Below are 18748 nucleotides of genomic sequence, written 5' to 3' on the forward strand. Positions count from 1 at the left end.
ACCCAATCACTGAAAATGAGACTCAAGCCGGGGACATCCGGGCTGTGGGAGACGGAGCGACGTGCAAACGTTATCACGTTTCCCGCTTCCCCGCCCCTCTCCGCACTGTGACGCTCCCAGGGAGGAACGAAGCGTAAACAGCGCAGGGCATTTTGGGAGCGGGATTGTTTCGCGCAGGAAGCAGGCTCCATTTTAGCGCCGCCCGCCGTCGCCATCTGTTTCCCTTCCCTCCCCCTTACCCCCTCCCGTCCCCGAACCCCAACGAGAAGACTGGGCCTAGGGCGCCAGAGGTTGGAGTGAAAGGAGAAAAGGGAGAAAGGGAAGAAGCGGGAAGAAAAAGGGTGAGTCGAGAACGGTGAGCGGTAGAGGCCAAGGTGCGAAGCGCGCAGCCCAGCGGCCGGACTGACGGACGTGCCCGTGCTACGGCTGCCGCGGCTGCGGCGCCCGCGCGAGTCGCGTCGAAGCGGCGGCGGCGGCAGCAGCAGCAGCAGCAGCAGCAGCGGAAACAGGAGGGGAGCAATGGCGGCCGACAGCCGGGAGGAGAAAGGTTAGTGCGGAGAAAGGTGACGGGTGGAGGCGACGCTCTGTAGTGGGTCGATGGAGCCGTGGTCGTCGTTGCGGAGTGGGGGTTGGGGAGGTTAGCTTGTCCCGCGCGGAGCCGATCCTTCCCACCTGAGACACTTGGACTCACTGGAAGAAACCAGGCCTGCCCTTGGTCCTCGATCTCCGTTTGACCTAGCACTTCATCTCGCCTAGGGTTGGTTTTCGTGTGTGTGTTTGTTTTTGTTTTTTTTAATCCTATTCCCCTCTTCACTTTCCGTTTAGCAGTCCTGGGCGCGGCTTACGGGGCCTGTGCTGAGTGGCAGGCCCTTAGGTTTATTTCCTGGTAGGATTATGCGGATGTAATGCGTATTTTCAGAACGACTCTTTCTCTCAGGCAAAATTTCGAAAATCCTTAATGCCACGATCAAAACGATGGCAGTCTAGTAAGTGCCCATATTTAAGAAGTTGTACAGGTGGATTAGTAATGTCGAGAAATAACTACAAGTCATTTATGGCTCTTCCTGTTAAATAGGCAAAGTGGCAAGAATTGTCCATTTAGTTCCTCGAATACTTATTTTGGAAAACATGATGTTTGAAGAGATATTTACATGATACAGGGTTGGCAAAAATAATCCTGGCCACTATTCTGATAGAAGCACATTGTGCTAGCACCCAAAGGGTACAACCGGGAGCAAACGGATGTAATTTATAGAGAGCTGGGGGAATAACATTACAGTGAAATACAGGAAGAACTGATGTTGGCAGAATGGAATGTCATGTCTTTTGAAATACCGACCTCCCAGGCCCTACAGATATTAATGAATATCCTGGATCAATACCCGTCTGGAGAGTAGTCTAGATTAGATGCTGCCTTTAGGGTCTTTTCTAACTTTAAGGATTACCATGATAGTTTTGGAAAGGTTATAGTTGATAAAAAATATGGCACAGCTGCTTCCCTGTATCTCATAGATATACTCTTTTGTGTGGCTAATTAACTTGGGGGTGGGGATTTGTTAAATGGATTCTAAGGTCAAGTTGCATTAGGCCTATGATCTCTTTAATTTTTCTCCTTAAGAGAAAGAAGAGTCTTCATGCTTCAGTAAACTGCTCTAGGATAGGGACAAGCTTGGGAAGTGGTGTGTTTGGGAATATGTTTAAGATATTGCTGCTATGTTAAAGCAATTCAGCGATTAGGTTGTAGTAGTTTAATTTACCTTTCTTAAATCTTAAACCCACCTCACCACCCATTTTGAGAAGTGTGAAAGGGATGTAAACTTCAGGTTGCATGGTGTTAGTGACAAAAAGAAATTGCTTTTAATTAGTAAAGTCAGTTATTAAAATAGATTATTTTAATCAATAAAAATTAATTCAGTCAACATTTGATTGTATCAGAGTGTAATCTGTGAGCTGTGTGTATGGGAGTGCAGGTGGTGGTTGTGGTGGGTGAGGTAAACCAAATACAAAATGAGTAAAAGTCCAGTACTTCTCAAGAATTCGTTGTTAAAATGAACATAGTTGTTAAGTCAGTAATAGACACAGTAACATACACTGTGGAAGAAAAGTAGGTTATGTTTTAAAAATTGTTTTAGAAATGGATGTAGTGATGAAAGTGCAGTCCAAATATATAAACTTTATAACTATTCTTAGGGACTTTATAATGCCACCTATTAGCAATACTTAGGATAAGTCGTCCAACTTTTGCAAGATCTCACATTTGTATAGTTTTAAAAAATTAGGGGCGCCTGGGTGGCTCAGTTGGTTAAGCGACTGCCTTCGGCTCAGGTCATGATCCTGGAGTCCTGGGATCGAGTCCTGCATCGGGCTCCCTGCTCGGCGGGGAGTCTGCTTCTCCCTCTGACCCTCCCCCCTCTCATGCTTGCTCTCTCTCTCTCTCTCATTCTCTCTTTCTCACATAAATAAATAAAATCTTTAAAAAAAAAATTAACTTAATTTCTGTAGTTGAATTTATCTCTATTTTAAAATCTCTGATGTAAGTGCTTATTTTTATAGTTTAGATCAAAGATTGTCTCTAGTTTACTGGGAAAGCTGGCAAATACAGACCTACTGGAATTGCTTATGGTGTAATGAGAAGATTTCTAGAATAATTCATTTTGCCAATAAGGAAACTGAGGTCCAGGGTGTCTCACTTACTTGATCATTGTCACTCAGCTAGAATAATAACCAGAATTAGAATACCTAATTCCCTCTTCCTTCTCATATTTCAACAAGGAAAAGTGGGAAGTGAAATACTTATTACTTATCTTATATGAAACATTATGAAATTTTAAAGTTAAGCCCTATAAGAATCTTAAGACTTGTCACAGGCCTTAAATGATTTCATGAATGATACAGAATCTTGTTAAGAAATGAGTTTAAATTGCAGAAATCTGCTGTTAGTCACAGAACAGTTAAAAGACTTGGTTATAGAGTCCTTGGATTTTTGGGCTTTGCATATTAACTGTATAATAAACATTAACTTCTATAATGCTTCTATAATACCCATACTTAGAAGCTGAAGCCTGTGTAAATTGCCAACTCCCTCTCATTCCTATGGTGATTATATGCCCAAAAAGTGGATTTAAAAGATACTGCACTGTTGGTGGTGTTAACTGTTAGTTTTTCTATATGAGGAATACATATCTTTTCTATTTTAAACACCTTGTATTCATTTTATTTCTTAAGCTCTTATGAAGTTCTCTCCGAAAAACAGTGTGAAAGTTTAATATATCCAAAATGAGGGTAATGAGTTAACCACTTTCATAAGTAATATGTTTTCTGCATTTCCAGACTGAAAGCTCCATCAGGGCCAGGAGTGTGTCTCTCTTGTTCACCAGGTTCTTGGTGAACAGTTAATCATGACTCAGAGCCTTGAATAAATGACTTCAAGGTTGGACTTCAGTGGTAACTCATTATGAGACATTTGCTATTGCTGTCAAAGCTAAGGGTTTTCTCAGTTTAAATTGTATGTGTACACACACAGTCATATAGGCAGGTACATATGAATATGTTCACACAGTTATATATACATAAACACGTATTATATGTACATGGTATAGCCCTCACTATAGTAAGTCCTTAGAAAAAGGTTGACTTCCTTGGTCCACTTTAATTAGGACTTTAGAAAGCAATAGAGTATGTATTTGATATTCCAGTGTATTTGTTTTACCCGTAATAGAAATAGGATAAAAAATTTAAAATGCTCTCCTTAGACTTCAAATTGTATGCTTATTGGAGAGCAGCAAATTTGTGTGGGATGGGATATGCAAGTTTCTAAGCTTCATTTAGTGGAATGACAGTTTTGAATGACAAACAGTAACTGAGACTGGTCTAATGTAAAATGTAACAGAAGGGGAGGTTCCAGGAATTCTTGCTTCTTGTCAAAGTCCATTAAGACTATATTAAATGAATTAAAATAAAAGATAGAATGTACTTTGGTGTTCTGTGTTGTAAAACAGAACGTGTGGTATATTTAACTGCCGGGTTGTCTTTGTTTAAATATTCTAGGTCTTAGTTTGTTGCTGGACCCTCAAATAATACTTTGTATCTCCTGACCCAGAAGCTTTTGGGTCCTAAACAATGCACTGTGTCTCAGAGAAAGGTTAATTTTCTAGACTGATACCCTGGGAGTGGCCTTCCTGGGCCAGGAATTTCAAGATTAAAGCATAATTCTGGTGTAGTGCAAAGAGCACTAAATTTGGATTCATAGTTGTGAGATTTTAGTGAAGTCACTTCAGTTCTGTAAGCTTCATTCTGGGATTCTTGAACCTGGTGGTTCAAGTACTTTGAAAGCTAGTTAGATTTCCAATTTCCCATGATTATCTAAAACAAACAAAAATCCCCCAATAGAACAATAAAAAACAGCCTTGTTACTCCTAACATCTTGACAGTTTTTGAACAGGCTTTCTAAAGACAGTGATTGTTTTTATTTTCTTGTTTTGCTTCCTGTACCCCTGGATCTGTACCTTTATTTCAAAACTCAGTTTGCTAATAGTTTGCGATGATAAATAAGATTGTGGCTAGCTTGCATCAGTGATGATAGTGAAGTCCATCTACATCTTGTATTGTGAAAACAAAACATTCACAGATAGCACTTCCACAGAGTAGTCACGCTGGCAACAACCTGCATTTTTGTTCTGTTTTTGAGGCAGTGTTTAATAAGTCAATTCCAAATGAAAATCTGAATTTGGGAATCCTTTTGAAACTTTGGAAGATTGGACAACATGGTGCTTGAGTTTTGTTAAGGCAGTTAATCCACTAGAGGTGTGTAAGATTGTCCTCTAACCATTTCTACTCTTTCACAAAGTATCATGCATACCAAATTTATTTGCAGCTATTTAACATTGTTATTCAGGAGTTACAGGCTTACATGCATACTAGGGTCAGACAGATAAAGTACTTGTCTAATAGTTAATAGGTACTAGGTTAAAAAAAAAAAGTAAAAGAGCAAGCATGGTCTGTGTGCAGGCAGTATTCGTAAATACACATGTTTACCAGGCATAAACCCAGATTGTCTCTTGCAAAACCATGACATATATTACCTTTTCTGTCTCAGGACCGCTCCTTTTGGTTGCTTTCAGGTGAGAATCTGGTTCCTTAAAGACCAAATCGTCCTTTTAAAAAATGCAAGGTGTGCCTTTTTGTATTAAATACTTGGAGTTTTAACAACAGTGTCCAAGAGCTAGATTCATACTATAAATTGTTAGGGTATAACTTTTGGATGAATTTGAATTTTAGCTGTAAATAGAAACACTGTTTAATGAATAATTTTGTGTTTCATTTGAGCTAATTCATTGTGACAAAATTCATTTTGTTGTGGTATCTTAAACAGTTTTTTGAGTCTTTAAAATAATTTTCAAAAAATACTGTATTTTTTTTTTTAAGATTTTATTTGAGAGAGAGAGCATGAGAGAGAGATAGATCATGAACAGGGGACAGAGGAGAGGGAGAAGCAGACTCCCCGCTGAGCAGTGAGCCTGATGTAGGACTTGATCCCAGGACCCTGGGATCATGACCTGAGCTGAAGGCAGACACTTAACCGACTTACTGAGCCACCCAGGTGCCCCAATATTGTATCCGTTGTAAAGACGTATCCAAAAACTATGTGAAGTGCTTTATCTTATAGAAATATTATGCTAGAGTTATTTTTGTAGTACATGAATTGTATGTTCATAGAATTCTTCTTAATCTGGCACTTGCTAACCTTTGCTGTTTTACTGTTTAACATTCTTAGGTTGGGGTGCTGCTGTCAAGCTGTTATGAAGGACTTGAATATTTAAAATATACAGAATAATAATAATGAATATTAAAATATACAGTGTATATTTTAGGACAAAGAGTGATTTAAAACTCTTAAAAATTAAGTTTATTTAAAAAAATAAAATAAAAATTAAATTTATTAAGGTATTTTAAAGAAAGTCACTCTAGAAAACTAGTGGGTGTTATTTTATCTCTTAAAGAGAATTTTTTTTTTTTTTTTCCAGAAGGGATATGCCAATGATGATTAGTCTTCAGCAGCAGTAGCTTCTGAGAATATTAAAATAATATTTACTTTCTTTATAATTCATTCTGGGTTGAAAAAGTGGATTGAAATACGTACAAAGTGTACTTTTTCTAGCCAATGAAAGAAGTGGTCAGAGAAAGAGCTTAAGTTAGCTTTATAACCCAGTACTGTAAACTTTCTCATTTTAAAACCATATTTTGGTTTTTAAAAATACACCTTACGTTTGTAATTAAAATCCTTAAGTTTAAACAAAACTAAGTAGATGTGATAGCTTTGAAAACACCTACCAAGTATTTGACACTTCTCCATCAATTAGGTAGAGTCTGTGTCTCCTCTCTTTGAACCTGAGTAGACTTTTGTGATTGCCTCTGAATTAAATACTGAACCGAGCTTCTGCCTGGCCTTTTCTCTTTTGGGATGTTCATATTTAGAGCCCTAAACCACCATGTAAAAAGTCTGCCTGCCCTGAAGCTGCCATGGTAGAGCATGACCACAGAAAGAAATGCCCTAGAAGCCTCAGCTGTTTTGAGTCTTTCTGGTGTAGTTGTCAGCCAGACATGTGAATGAACAAGCCTTCAGGTGATTCTAGCCCTACCCACCATCTGACTGCAGCCACTTGAGAGACCTTAGTTGAGCCCCAGAACCATAAGCAATAATAATAAATGATTGTATTGTTTTAGCCACTAAGTTTTGGGATGGCATGTTACATAGCAATAGATAATTAGAACATGTATATATTTGTTTGTTAAAAAAAAAAAGGATTTTTGTGTTCTGGACCAGATTTTGTGTATAATGTATCCTGGTCATTAACACAAGGTTTGTGGCAAGCAGAGTTTATTAGAATTTGATAGTGATAAAGGAAAGGTTAAAAACTCAAGAGATTCAGATAACTGTGCTCCTGTTCCTTTCCCCAAACACTGATGTTTTTATTCTAAATGCCTCTTACCAGAAGTGAAGAAACTGGAGCTCAGACTGGGACCTTCCTGAAGATAACCTAGCTCTTAAATGATAACCTGGATTTTCTTCCAAATCCAGATCTTCTGTATATTATATTACAGTAAATATATAAGGGGTTTCAGTAATGGAGAAAAGTAATTTAAAATGTCACTTATATTAGGGGTTGGAAAAACCCACAAGGGTTTGTCACATGTTGTTCTTTGCACCCCCCCCCCCCCCCAAACACAACCTTTAAGATGCAGAAGCCATTCTTATCTTGCTGGTCAAATAAGCCATAGGTTGAATTTATTCTGCAGATTTTCATTTGTCGGTATTGTGTTAAAACACAGGTATTGATGTCATGAAATATAATATGGATAAAAACGTAGACCATCAAGTGAGGATGTAGTGTTTGATCTTAAATTTCAAGATGCTATAATGTCAGTTACACAGAGCTTTCTGGTGCATTAATTTGAAATTAATCTAGTGCGCATGACTTTTTAATAATAATTTGCATTTTTGTTGGTTCTTTATACTTTGTTTAAAGGTTTTTCTAATGCTCCCCATCTAATTTAACTCTAGATTTAGAAAACCTGAACTGTAGGCTTGTACCCATCTGTTTCTAGACACATGAATTTGGTCACCTTGTACTTTTGAGCTCCTGTTTCTTTATCTGTGAGGTAATGGATGATAAAACATAGTTTAGGTGTTTTATGTATGTATATATATGATATATGTGAAAGTGGTAAAATGTTTAAAAAAAGTAAGCATTGGTTAATATTTATTGTCTTAAAAATTTATAGCTGCTTTTTAAAACTGCAGTCTCTGCATTTGACAAAATTATTTGTTAAGACTTTTTTAAACAATATCCTTTTTTTAAAATAGGGAAACCATGATTTAAACGTGCCTGAAATTTATATTGATTCAAATTAACCTGCACAAATCCTTCATTCTGTGTTAGATTTAGCACATATGAAGTGTATAATTTCATGTAAATGTTCAGGCTTTTGGGTTGATATTCCTAATATAGAGCTAGTGATTTCATGAAAAGATTTGTGTAGCACTATGTTTACATAATTGCCTATTTCATCCTGATAGGGTTTTTTTTGTTTGTTTGTTTTTGGTTCAGAAATGTAGCTGATTCTTGTGAAGATCTGTTGGATACATTTTTTTTTTAAAGATTTTATTTATTTGACAGAGACAGACACAGTGAGAGAGGGAACACAAGCAGGGGGAGTGGGAGAGGGAGAAGGAGGCTTCCCGCTGAGCAGGGAGCCCGATGTGGGGCTTGAACCCTGAGCCGAAGACAGACGCTTAACGACTGAGCCACCCAGGTGCCCCTGTTGGATACACTTTTTTACTGACTAGAGAGCTATAAGTAAAAATAAAAACAATCCATATAGTATATATATTCATTTTAGAAAAACAGTAAAGTGCCCTCTTACCACCCAGAGAAATCAATTGTTATGCCATTCCAGCATATGTAGTTTTTGATTTTTTTTTTTTTTAAATTTTGTTTGTTTATTTGAGACAGAGATAGCGTGCATGCTTTGTGGGGGAGGAGCAGAGGGAGAGAAACTTCAAGCACACTCCCCGCTTAGCTCAGAGCCCAACACAGGGCTCAGTCCCATGACCCATGAGATCATGACCTGAGCTGAAACCAAGTGGGACTCTCAAAGGACTGAGCCACTCAGGTGCCCCTAGATGTTTAAGCAGCAACTGTCTTAACTCAAGACACTGAGGAGGATGTGTTCTTAAATAGCAACTGTGTCTGACTCCAGTTACTGAGATGTTACTTTTTCTGTATCTTATCTGACTTTCTTATACCTACATTAAGTATTTTAGTTCTCTTCAGTCACTGATTTCTGTCACCCTTTGGAGATATTTTAGTTTCATTTATCCTGGTTATAGACCTCAGGTCAGGTTAATTATTACCCTTGCTATAATTTTTAATGGGCTTTGCTTTTTGGCTGGAGCCATAAAATAAAATGTCCTATCTCATCAGTGTTCATGACTTTGTATTTCCCTTTACCACACTTTAAATTTGGGAAGATATTTTTGGCACCAGAATACTTAGTATTCAAAGCATTTATCATTAGCTTTAGTGTATTATTTAAAAATAATATTTTTTTAAAAAAGATTTTATTTGAGAGAGAATGAGCAAGAGAACATGAGCAGGGGCTGAGGGAGAAGGGAGAAGCAGACTGCCTGCTGAACAGAGACCCCAACATGGGGCTCTATTCCAGGACCCTGGAATCATGACCTGAGCCAAAGGCAGGCGCCTAACTGAGCCACCCAGGTGCCCGTATAAAAGAAATCAGCTTTTAAAGTAGTAAATATTTGCATGTATTTCTAGGGTTTATTTTGTCCTGTTGGAAATGGCGGGGGTAGGGATGCAGTGAGAAAACTGAGTTACAGGTTTTCACGATCATTCAGTATGTCAATTATAGTCAACAGTTCTCTTGCCTGAACAAGTTAACATGTTTCATAGTTTATACTAGTAGTCTGAAATGTTTCTGATTGTGTCACAGAAGTACTTTTTTTTTTCTTTTAATGTTATTTTTGACATTTTTTGGACAGAATAGCTATAGGAATAGTACAAAAAAATTTTTTACCTTTCAACCACATTCCACAAATGTTAACTTTTTGCCACATTGTTTTTCTTGGGGACGTATGCATATGCAGACACACTTTTTTTGTCCTGAACCGTTTGTCAGTTGCAGACATGATACTTCTTTGTCCTTAAACACTTAAGTATCTATTTCTTAAGAATTAGGACTTTTACTTAATGATAGTACTATCAAAATTCAGGAAATTAACAGTGATATTTAATCTACAGACCTTATTATAATTTCACTAGCTTCCCGGTTATGTGCCTTATTCAGTTATCATGTCTTTTTATTCTCCTTTAATCTGGAGTAATTTCTTACTGTTTGTAGTTCATGACCCTTCATTTCGGTTTATGTGATGTTTTCTCACATATAGGTTCAGAGTTTGAATTTTGCATAGGAGTATCACAGAATTGTTGTGCCTCATTGCCAGGTGGTCTTTGATATTGATTTGACTCACTGTGGTTAAGTTGGAATCTGTCATGTTTCTCCACTGTAAAATTATTTTTTTCTTGGTAATCAGTAAGTATCTTGAGGAGTACACAATCCTTGGTAAGTGTGTGTTTATGTTAACACACATGTATTTCTCTACTTATTTTTTGTGCACATTTTAAAGCAGTTAGAAAAATTAGAAATTAGAAAATGAGCTACAGATACAGAAATTCTTAACATTTTCTTTTTGTACTCCAGGATATCCTTTCATACCCTATGGGGTGGGTATATACTACTCCTGGCTTTGTAGACCAGAGGTCTGTGTCATGTCCTTTACTTTGTATGGTTTTATAGAATTAGTCTTGTGTCTTGATCCTGAAATAAAATGTCTTTGAGGGTTATGTTTTCATGTTTATGTAGACCCAATGTAGTAGTCCAAGATAAATGCTAATGGTAATGATTTTTCCCTATTTTTAATTTTCTTGCTTTCAGATGGAGAACTAAATGTACTAGATGATATTTTGACTGAAGTACCAGAACAGGATGATGAACTGTATAATCCAGAGAGTGAACAAGATAAAAACGAGAAAAAGGGTATGTAATATTTTTAATTTTCTAAAAAATAAGTTTAGAGATTTAATTTATTAAGAAAGTGACTTTGTTTTTGTTCTTATTCCTTGAGTCCGTTAACACCAAAAGTACCATCATAACAAACTGTACCCAATTCTATGTGAATAAAAGTGATCTATTTTTTTTTTCAGATGTGTGAAATGTCTCATACGTGAATTTATTCCAAAATTTGCAAGCTTTGTTTTTTTATGATTAACATTTCAGAAGATATTTTAAAGAAATGAGCCTTTTTTCCCTCTTTGATACATACTATTTGTTAATCTTTGGTGAAACAAACAGAATGTCTAAAATACATTTATATGCTTTCTTTAAATTGTATTTTTAAGGATCAAAAAGAAAAAGCGACCGAATGGAATCTACTGACATCAAGCGACAAAAGCCTTCTGTTCATTCAAGACAGTTGATTTCTAAGCCACTGAGCTCATCTGTTAGCAATAACAAAAGAATAGTTAGTACTAAAGGAAAGTCAGTTGCAGAGTATAAAAATGAGGAATATCAAAGATCTGAAAGAAGCAAGCGTCTAGAAGCTGATCGGAAGATTCGTTTGTCAAGCAGTGCTTCTAGAGAACCTTATAAGAGTCAACCTGAAAAAACTTGTCTCCGGAAAAGGGACCCTGATAGGAGGACCAAATCCCCTACGCCAGATGGTTCTGAGGTAGTAAATGTTATTGCAGATGTAAAACAAAGCAATTCTTTTTGAGGCTTTAGAACTATTTATTCACTCTGACCTTGTCTGTTATATGACTGCTGATTCCCTTTTTCTTTAAACATCAGAGAATTGGGCTTGAAGTGGATAGACGTGCAAGCAGATCCAGCCAATCTTCTAAGGAAGAAGTGAACTCTGAAGAATATGGCTCTGACCATGAGACTGGCAGCAGTGGTTCTTCCGATGAGCAAGGCAACAATACTGAGAATGAGGAGGAAGGGGTAGAAGATGTGGAGGAAGATGAAGAGGTAGAAGAAGATGCAGAGGAAGATGAAGAAGTGGATGAAGATGGAGAAGAGGAGGAGGAGGAAGAGGAAGAGGAGGAAGAGGAGGAGGAGGAAGAGGAGGAGGAGGAGGAGGAAGAATATGAACAGGATGAGAGAGACCAGAAGGAAGAGGGAAATGATTATGATACTCGAAGTGAAGCTAGCGACTCTGATTCTGAATCCGTTTCTTTCACAGATGGATCTGTCAGATCCGGTTCAGGCACAGATGGATCAGGTACTACTTTTTTGTATTTATAAGTTTGTTTTTTTTTAAAAAAAACCTGATTTTATTTCTGAACATGTTTAAATTGAATTACAAAATATTTTGAGATGGGGATGTTAATAAGGTTGTCTTGTGATTTTTTTTTTTTTATAATTATATACTTTTGAGTAATAGTAATAGTAAATGTGTTTCCCAGCTTCAAATTGATTGTGTTCTAAATGAATACAAGTCTGTTTATTTCTCTATATGGAAATGTATTTCAGGTTTTAATGTTATAAATTCTTAGATTTTCGTGCTAGTCAACAGCTTATTTAAACACTGATGTCTAATGTACTTGAAGTATATTGATATGGAACCTGTCTACTAGTTATTACAGTAATTCCATGTTAAATGTCTCTAGATTTCTATCATATGGTAATAGAAATCTTAACTTTTTTGGGGGGAGTACACAGTGTTTTTCCAATTCTGTACTTGTGGGTTGACACACTTGGGTGGGATCTCCCAAAGGCTGGGTGTAAAAGTACAAGAGGTGGAAAATAAAAGTTTAAGATTCTTGTGGGGAGATTGTTTAAGAGCTGTCTTGGTCATTCCTTCAATACTACATGTCCTACCACTTTATCACTATCTGATCTACGAGATGTAAATATAGGAATGGTAGGTAGTTTTAGTCACTAGGCTAAGGCAGGGGGACCCTCTTTTGACGGGAAATTCAGAGCATACAACAAGGAGAGGTCACGGTACTTAAGAAATCCCTTGCCATTTTATGATGGTTATGCATACTGTCATAGCTGTCTTATGTCCGGATGCAACCAAATCTGCTGTGTATTCTAAATGAACTAAAAGTTGGAATAGTAAGAAAAATTTTATTGTTTTGTTATATAGGATCGTTACAACTTCATTATTATAAAATTTTATCATTGTATAGTACATTGTTGGTATATCATTTTAAAAGTACATCGTTAGTCATATTCTTAAAATTGTGTAGGTGATAAAGCAAATGGCCAGCTATTTTCTATTTTTTAGAGATTGGTAACTGAAGTGCTTTCAACCTTTTGCTCATTGGAGTTCTAGGTTTGGGAGTTTAGAGAGGATTTTAAAGGGGGATAAAGAGTTAAACTGAGTAGATGAGTAGTTGAGTTTGATATAAAACTTGGTGGAATATTTTTTAAGATTTTATTTATTTGAGAGAGAGAGAAATCAAGAGAAAGCACAAGCAAGGGGTGGGGGCAGAGGGAGAGGGAGAAGCAGACTCCCTCTGAATAGGGAGCCTGATGTCGGGCTCAATCCCAGGACCCTGGGATCCTGACCTAATCCGAAGGCAGAGGCTTAACCGACTGAGCTACCCAGGCGCCCCAAACTTTGTGGAATCTTTAATTGTACTTTCCCATTGTACTTTTTGCAAACTGATGGGATTATATATCTTTTATAATTTAGTAATGGATAGAGAACAAAAGGTGCATTGACAATATGAATGAATGTTCACTTACTGTGATGAATGTGTGAAACATCCATGTAGGGTAGGGGATATTTTATTCTAGGAATCTTCTTTTTGGTATCTATGTTAGGAACAATATTTGTCCTATTTAAGTCAAACAAGGGAGACTTATTTGAATGGGTAGGACTTAAAATAACCTGCATTTTTAACAAGCTCCTAGATGATGCTGATACTGTAGCAAGGTACTTGATAATACTTCATATTTTTGTGGATAAGACATTTCAGATTAAATGGTAGCCAATAGTTTCATGAGCCTTGATATCAGCTGTTTATTGAAGAATTTATTGTTTTAAAAGAGATACCTGGAATTCTTACTTTGCTTATTAAAAGAAACTGGATTTTCCTTGGAAGATCCTTTAATGTGGAACATGTTTTAGAGACTGTGTTTAGTGTGCAGGAAGTTGTTATTTTTAATCCTGGAGTAGTTTTTCATAAAAATGTTTGAAAAAAAAATGGGAGTGGATTTGGAACTCCTTAATTAGGAGATGTCTTTTTTTTTTTTTTTAAAGATTTGTTTATTTTGAGAGAGCGTGCGCAAGCGCGTGCGGGGTTGGGGGGTAAAGGGAGAGTCGCCAGCGGACTCCCTGCTGAGTGTGGAGCTCGATGTAGGGCTAGATCTCATGACCCTGAGATCATGACCTGAGCTGCAGTCAAGAGTTGGACGCCGAACCAAATGAAGCATCCAGTCGCCCCAGGAGATGTCTATTTTTAAACAGAAGGGATCACAGTTTAGTTTCTGTGTTACGAATTTTCTAGCTTCTAGTTTATTTTTTTTTCTTTCAGAATTTTCAGTAACATATATAAAAGTGGCACACTTTGGTGGTCATTAAAAGTTTATATGTTAGATGACTTTCATTGTTCTTTCAACCTGAGACTAATGAGGAGATCATAAACTTAAGAGCAGTAGGAGTTATTTATTTTAAAAAAAAAAAAAAAGATGAAAAATCCTTGGAGATTTCTAATGGTGTTTATTTTAAAAGTTGAAGTTTTCTCTTAAAAAAAAAAAATGGGCAGGATCTTAACTTTGCTTTTTTTTTTTCTGTATCATGTTAGTGAGAGATCCTTTTAGTACTTTATAAAATATTGTTTTTAATTATCAACCAAAGGTGTATTATTAGTGTTCAATTCGTAATGCTTAGACTCCTACGTATTCAGAGAGAAAAATGATAAAGATGCTAGAATTTTAAATATAATTTATATATAAAATAAATTTAACAAGATTTTATTTTTAATCTCTATGAATGTCATATTCATTGATTTACTGAATTGGGTTTCTGTTCAGTGCTAAGCACTATATAGGAATGTGTAGTCAGTGAACAAAACACATGTATGAGAAAGAGATTTAGGATTTTACAAAACCTCCTGTTTCTTATCTGTTTGGGTGAGGTTTTTCAGTCATTTTATATTAAAAAGCTTCAGTCTATTCACTTGAAGTCTTACAGTTGGCCCTGAGGGAAAGGATTCCTGAATCTTTTGAAAGTTTGTGGGTGCCTGGGTGGCTCAGTTGGTTAAGTGTCTGCCTTCAGCTCAGGTCATGATCTCGGGGTCCTAGGACTGAGGCCTGTGTCCGGCTCCCTGCTCGGCAGGGAGTCTGCTTGTTCCTCTCCCTCTGTGATCTCTCTTGCTCTTGCTCTCTCAAATAAATAAATAAAATCTTAAAAAAAAAAAAAAAAAACTTTTGAAAGGTCAGGTATCATTCAAAGCAAGTGGGCCTGGAAATAAATGCTTTTCTGGAAATAAATATATAGCTGGTTATTTGAGATATCATGATGCCCCCATGGTTGCTTGCTTTAAATGGGCTTAGCTTTGTAATTGTGCCAGTATGTGTTTCCCTGCTCTGCTCTTTCAGCCCTGTGTTAGGAAAATCATCGTCACTTACAAGCTTCTTGTTACATCTGTTTGGAGAGACAGCAGTTCATGATAAAGGGAAAGATGCTTAAACTAAAAGAAAAGGAACTTAGAATGTCCTTGGAATTTTCCATCTTCAAACTGGTTAGACCTGGAATCCCCATTCAGGAGTAGTAGTAGTAAAATATCTTTTCTATTTGCTCAATAAGAAGAGAACTCAGGGCTTGTACTTTCAAGTTAGAGGACTTGCATTTGATACTGGGTTCTGCCATCCAGGAACTGTGGGACATTGGCCAAGTTGCCTAACCACTCCTCTTTTCAGTAAATGAGAATAATGGCTTTAAGTATTTCATGAGCTTGTTAGGAGGATTAGGGAGATAATTTAGCTAAATCTTTTTAAATAGGTAACTGTTTATAGTCATATAATGGAAAATTATATGCAGGACCATTTTTTTTTTTTTTAGCTTTCTGCTATTTTTGTAAAAGTAAATGTGTGCATATTCTTTCCATATTTATTCCTCCTTATCTTCTAGCTGAAAAGTAAAGGAACTTATAATGGTATAATTAAAATACCAATAAACAGAGACAGGAGAGCCTAATCCATTTTAGGTGTTTGTTTATATGCTTATAAAGTTCCAAATTAAGCTTGAAATTGTTCTTAAATAACAGGTAATGCGAAACCTCTTCTGTCCGCCGAAGATTCTCAGCTTTTTAGTAGAAATACATAGGCTGTTGATAACATTTTAGGAATAAATTTTAAATTGAATTTGAAAACAACGGCAGTAATCCAAGAGGGATATGGTCATGAAGAATGGAATTGAAGACACAAAAGCAGTGGCAACCAGAAGAGGAATCACTAACTTACTATAGTGTATTATTATTACTATTTTTTTTACAGTTGAAAAGCTTTGGGTTCTGGGGTTTGTCAGACATCTAAGAATCAGTTGGAATTGTAATGAAGAATGATAGTATACTTTTTAGAGAGAGGATTTAGAACAGTGGTACCTGGTACATAGAAAGAAACACAGTATATTTGACTGAAATAAAAGATGTGTTTGCTTTGCAGATTTTTCCCTCTTTGAAAATTTTATTTAAGACTACCTTTATGTAGAGGATAAGTAGTTCTCAGATATATGGTCATGTGTTTTTAATTTGAAGTTGGTGGGAGAAGCAATATGTTTCTGTTTTTTGAACAGTGCCTTTGAAATGGAACACCTTCTGAGGAAATTGAGGGGTTAGGGGAGAGATTAGCAATGACTAATACTTAAGGATTGTGCAAAAACCAGGCACATGATATATTCTTGTTCGAGTACCTGTACCTGTATTGTAATGTTTTTAAAAATCTTGTTTGAATTCTTTTTAGATGAGAAAAAGAAGGAAAGGAAGAGAGCTAGAGGCATCTCTCCAATTGTTTTTGATAGAAGTGGAAGCTCTGCATCAGAGTCATATGCAGGTATCCTCATTTTACTTTTATTTGTGATCATATCTGACTGATTCTAATGTAATTTGCTGTAGAAAGAGTGGAGGCTGTAGTTTAGTGTGAACTTGTTGATGTTCATTAGTATGATTTTTGGCATGTTCAGTGTAATAATTCTAGAGGAAACTAAGCTTTTTCTTATTATTTTAATCCTGTTCTGTTACTGCTTAAGTGGAATTTCACTTTTTTTTTCTTGGAAGATGATGATTCAGTGACTAGTTTTCTGAGTGGGAAACTGTTCAAATATATATATTTTTAAAAAAATCCAAACAACCCAAAAAACAAAAACACTCGTACACATTGAGAAGTATTTTTTTGTGTGTGTGTGGGTGCGCCAGGAAGAATAATTTGTCTTGAATGAGAACTTTATGTGACAAGACTGTAGAAATTTTGTCTTATCTCTATTAAAGCTCAATCTGAACAAATGTACTTTGGCTAAATACAGGTTCAGAAAAGAAGCATGAGAAATTATCATCTTCCGTTCGTGCTGTCCGAAAAGGTATCATTTAAATTTGAAATTGTTTTCATTGCATGCTGCATAAAGTCATTATTTTGCCTTATTAGTTCTCCATTAATGGTTGGTTTTAATGTAGTAATGTTCTGATATATTACGTTAAAGGAAAGAATTAATAATGTAGTCTTAACAAAGAGACAGCTCCACATTTACTTCTTAACTGCGTATCTTTTAGAACAATAGCAAACATCTTAGGATATTTTATAGTTTTGGACACAGTCGTTGGTTTATATATATATTTAATAGCATAATGGTCTATTTAAATGAATAATCTGGTAAAAGAAATCTATAAAATTTATAGCTATTTTCATACTTAAATATGAATCTGATATATCGGAACATCACTAGATTAGGTTTAACTTCTTGCAGAATGCTGGTGTCTTTTCTTAGCTTTGCTCTATTATGTGTTGTGGCTTAGCTTTCCAGGTCGAATGGGTGATGATGAATTTTAAAAGTTTAGCTGGGTTGTGGAGGGCTAATTTCAGTACAGCTTACACCTCTGTGATAATGGCCTCTGGTTAATTGGTTTGGATTTTTTTTTTTTTTTTCAGATCAAACCAGTAAACTCAAATATGTCCTACAGGATGCAAGATTTTTTCTCATAAAGAGTAACAACCATGAGAATGTGTCTCTTGCCAAAGCTAAGGTATTAGCATCAGTTCTGTTGAAACTATCCCAGTCTTGAAAATTTTAAATGGGAAGGTGGACTTGAGTATCTTAGTAGTATACTGTGATTTTCATTAAAACTTTAAAGACCCATAGCCCAGTTGCCGTTTAGGGTCTGCTTTGTGGCTGGTTAGGCAACCTAGTAGTAATTTCAGTTAGAGTCTTCTAAAGATGATTTTAGAAGTCAAAATATTTGATATTGAAGAATATGTATGTTTTTTACTCTGTACCGTAAGAGAGTATTTTTTTAGATTTTTGTGTTTCTGTATTCAGTTGCTAACTTCCTGTACTAACACTTCTTTAAATGTTTCTGTAATTAACCGTTTTTTTGTTTTATATTGATGCTGGTTTTACACCTTGAGATCTTCTTGAGAAGAAATCATTCTTTTACGGAGAATTTCTTTTAGTTTTAGAAGTAATATCACTTGAATTTAGAAGAAAAGGGAAAGAGCTTAAAGGCCCACCCCAATGCTTTACAAAAATGATATGTCCAGTTGCTGTAGGATGTTGTAAGATACTAATTTTATGTTTATGTTTTTGCTGCAAAAATACATCTGTCACACCATTATAAAATTTTTCTTTTCTTGGTTTAAAATGAGTCATTACAGCTTCTACTGATTGTTAGAAAGTTAATTTTTCTAAACATATTTTTGTCAGTGTTAATATTTTAATATTTCTCACAATAATAATTACCCATCAGACTTTATAAATGGAAGCTATATACCAAATAACTACATAGTGGAAGTTTATTCTATTCCTCTGCTGGAGTGAATTTAGGCAGAAGTAATTAAGCACTTAGTATGAATGAGATCTAGTTTGTATGAGCAGATTGAACTGAATTAGAGCTTCTGCCTTTACCATGCTATTTCTTCTAATCTTTTCATGAACAAATAATAGATTAAA

The 18748-nt window shown here is 36.0% G+C and overlaps 1 protein-coding gene across 4 annotated transcripts in view; it reads left to right on the forward strand.

Annotated features, from left to right (window-relative positions):
* Positions 1-166: 166 nt before the first annotated feature.
* Positions 167-18748, forward strand: part of YTHDC1 (YTH domain containing 1) — a 36126-nt gene continuing 17544 nt past the window's right edge. For 2 of the 4 annotated variants that reach the window (XM_032400491.1, XM_032400492.1), the window contains exons 1-7: positions 167-547; positions 10513-10614; positions 10977-11305; positions 11425-11857; positions 16552-16641; positions 17111-17164; positions 17731-17825. In XM_032400491.1, the coding sequence (XP_032256382.1) occupies positions 520-547; positions 10513-10614; positions 10977-11305; positions 11425-11857; positions 16552-16641; positions 17111-17164; positions 17731-17825 (1131 nt within the window). In that variant the 5' untranslated portion in view covers positions 167-519. The remainder of the gene's footprint in view (positions 548-10512; positions 10615-10976; positions 11306-11424; positions 11858-16551; positions 16642-17110; positions 17165-17730; positions 17826-18748) is intronic. The other 2 variants (XM_032400493.1, XM_032400494.1) reach the window with 1 other exon arrangement.

Source organism: Phoca vitulina, unplaced genomic scaffold (genome assembly GCF_004348235.1).
Source record: "Phoca vitulina isolate PV1807 unplaced genomic scaffold, GSC_HSeal_1.0 scaffold3, whole genome shotgun sequence".
In the NCBI taxonomy this organism is placed as follows: domain Eukaryota; kingdom Metazoa; phylum Chordata; class Mammalia; order Carnivora; family Phocidae; genus Phoca; species Phoca vitulina.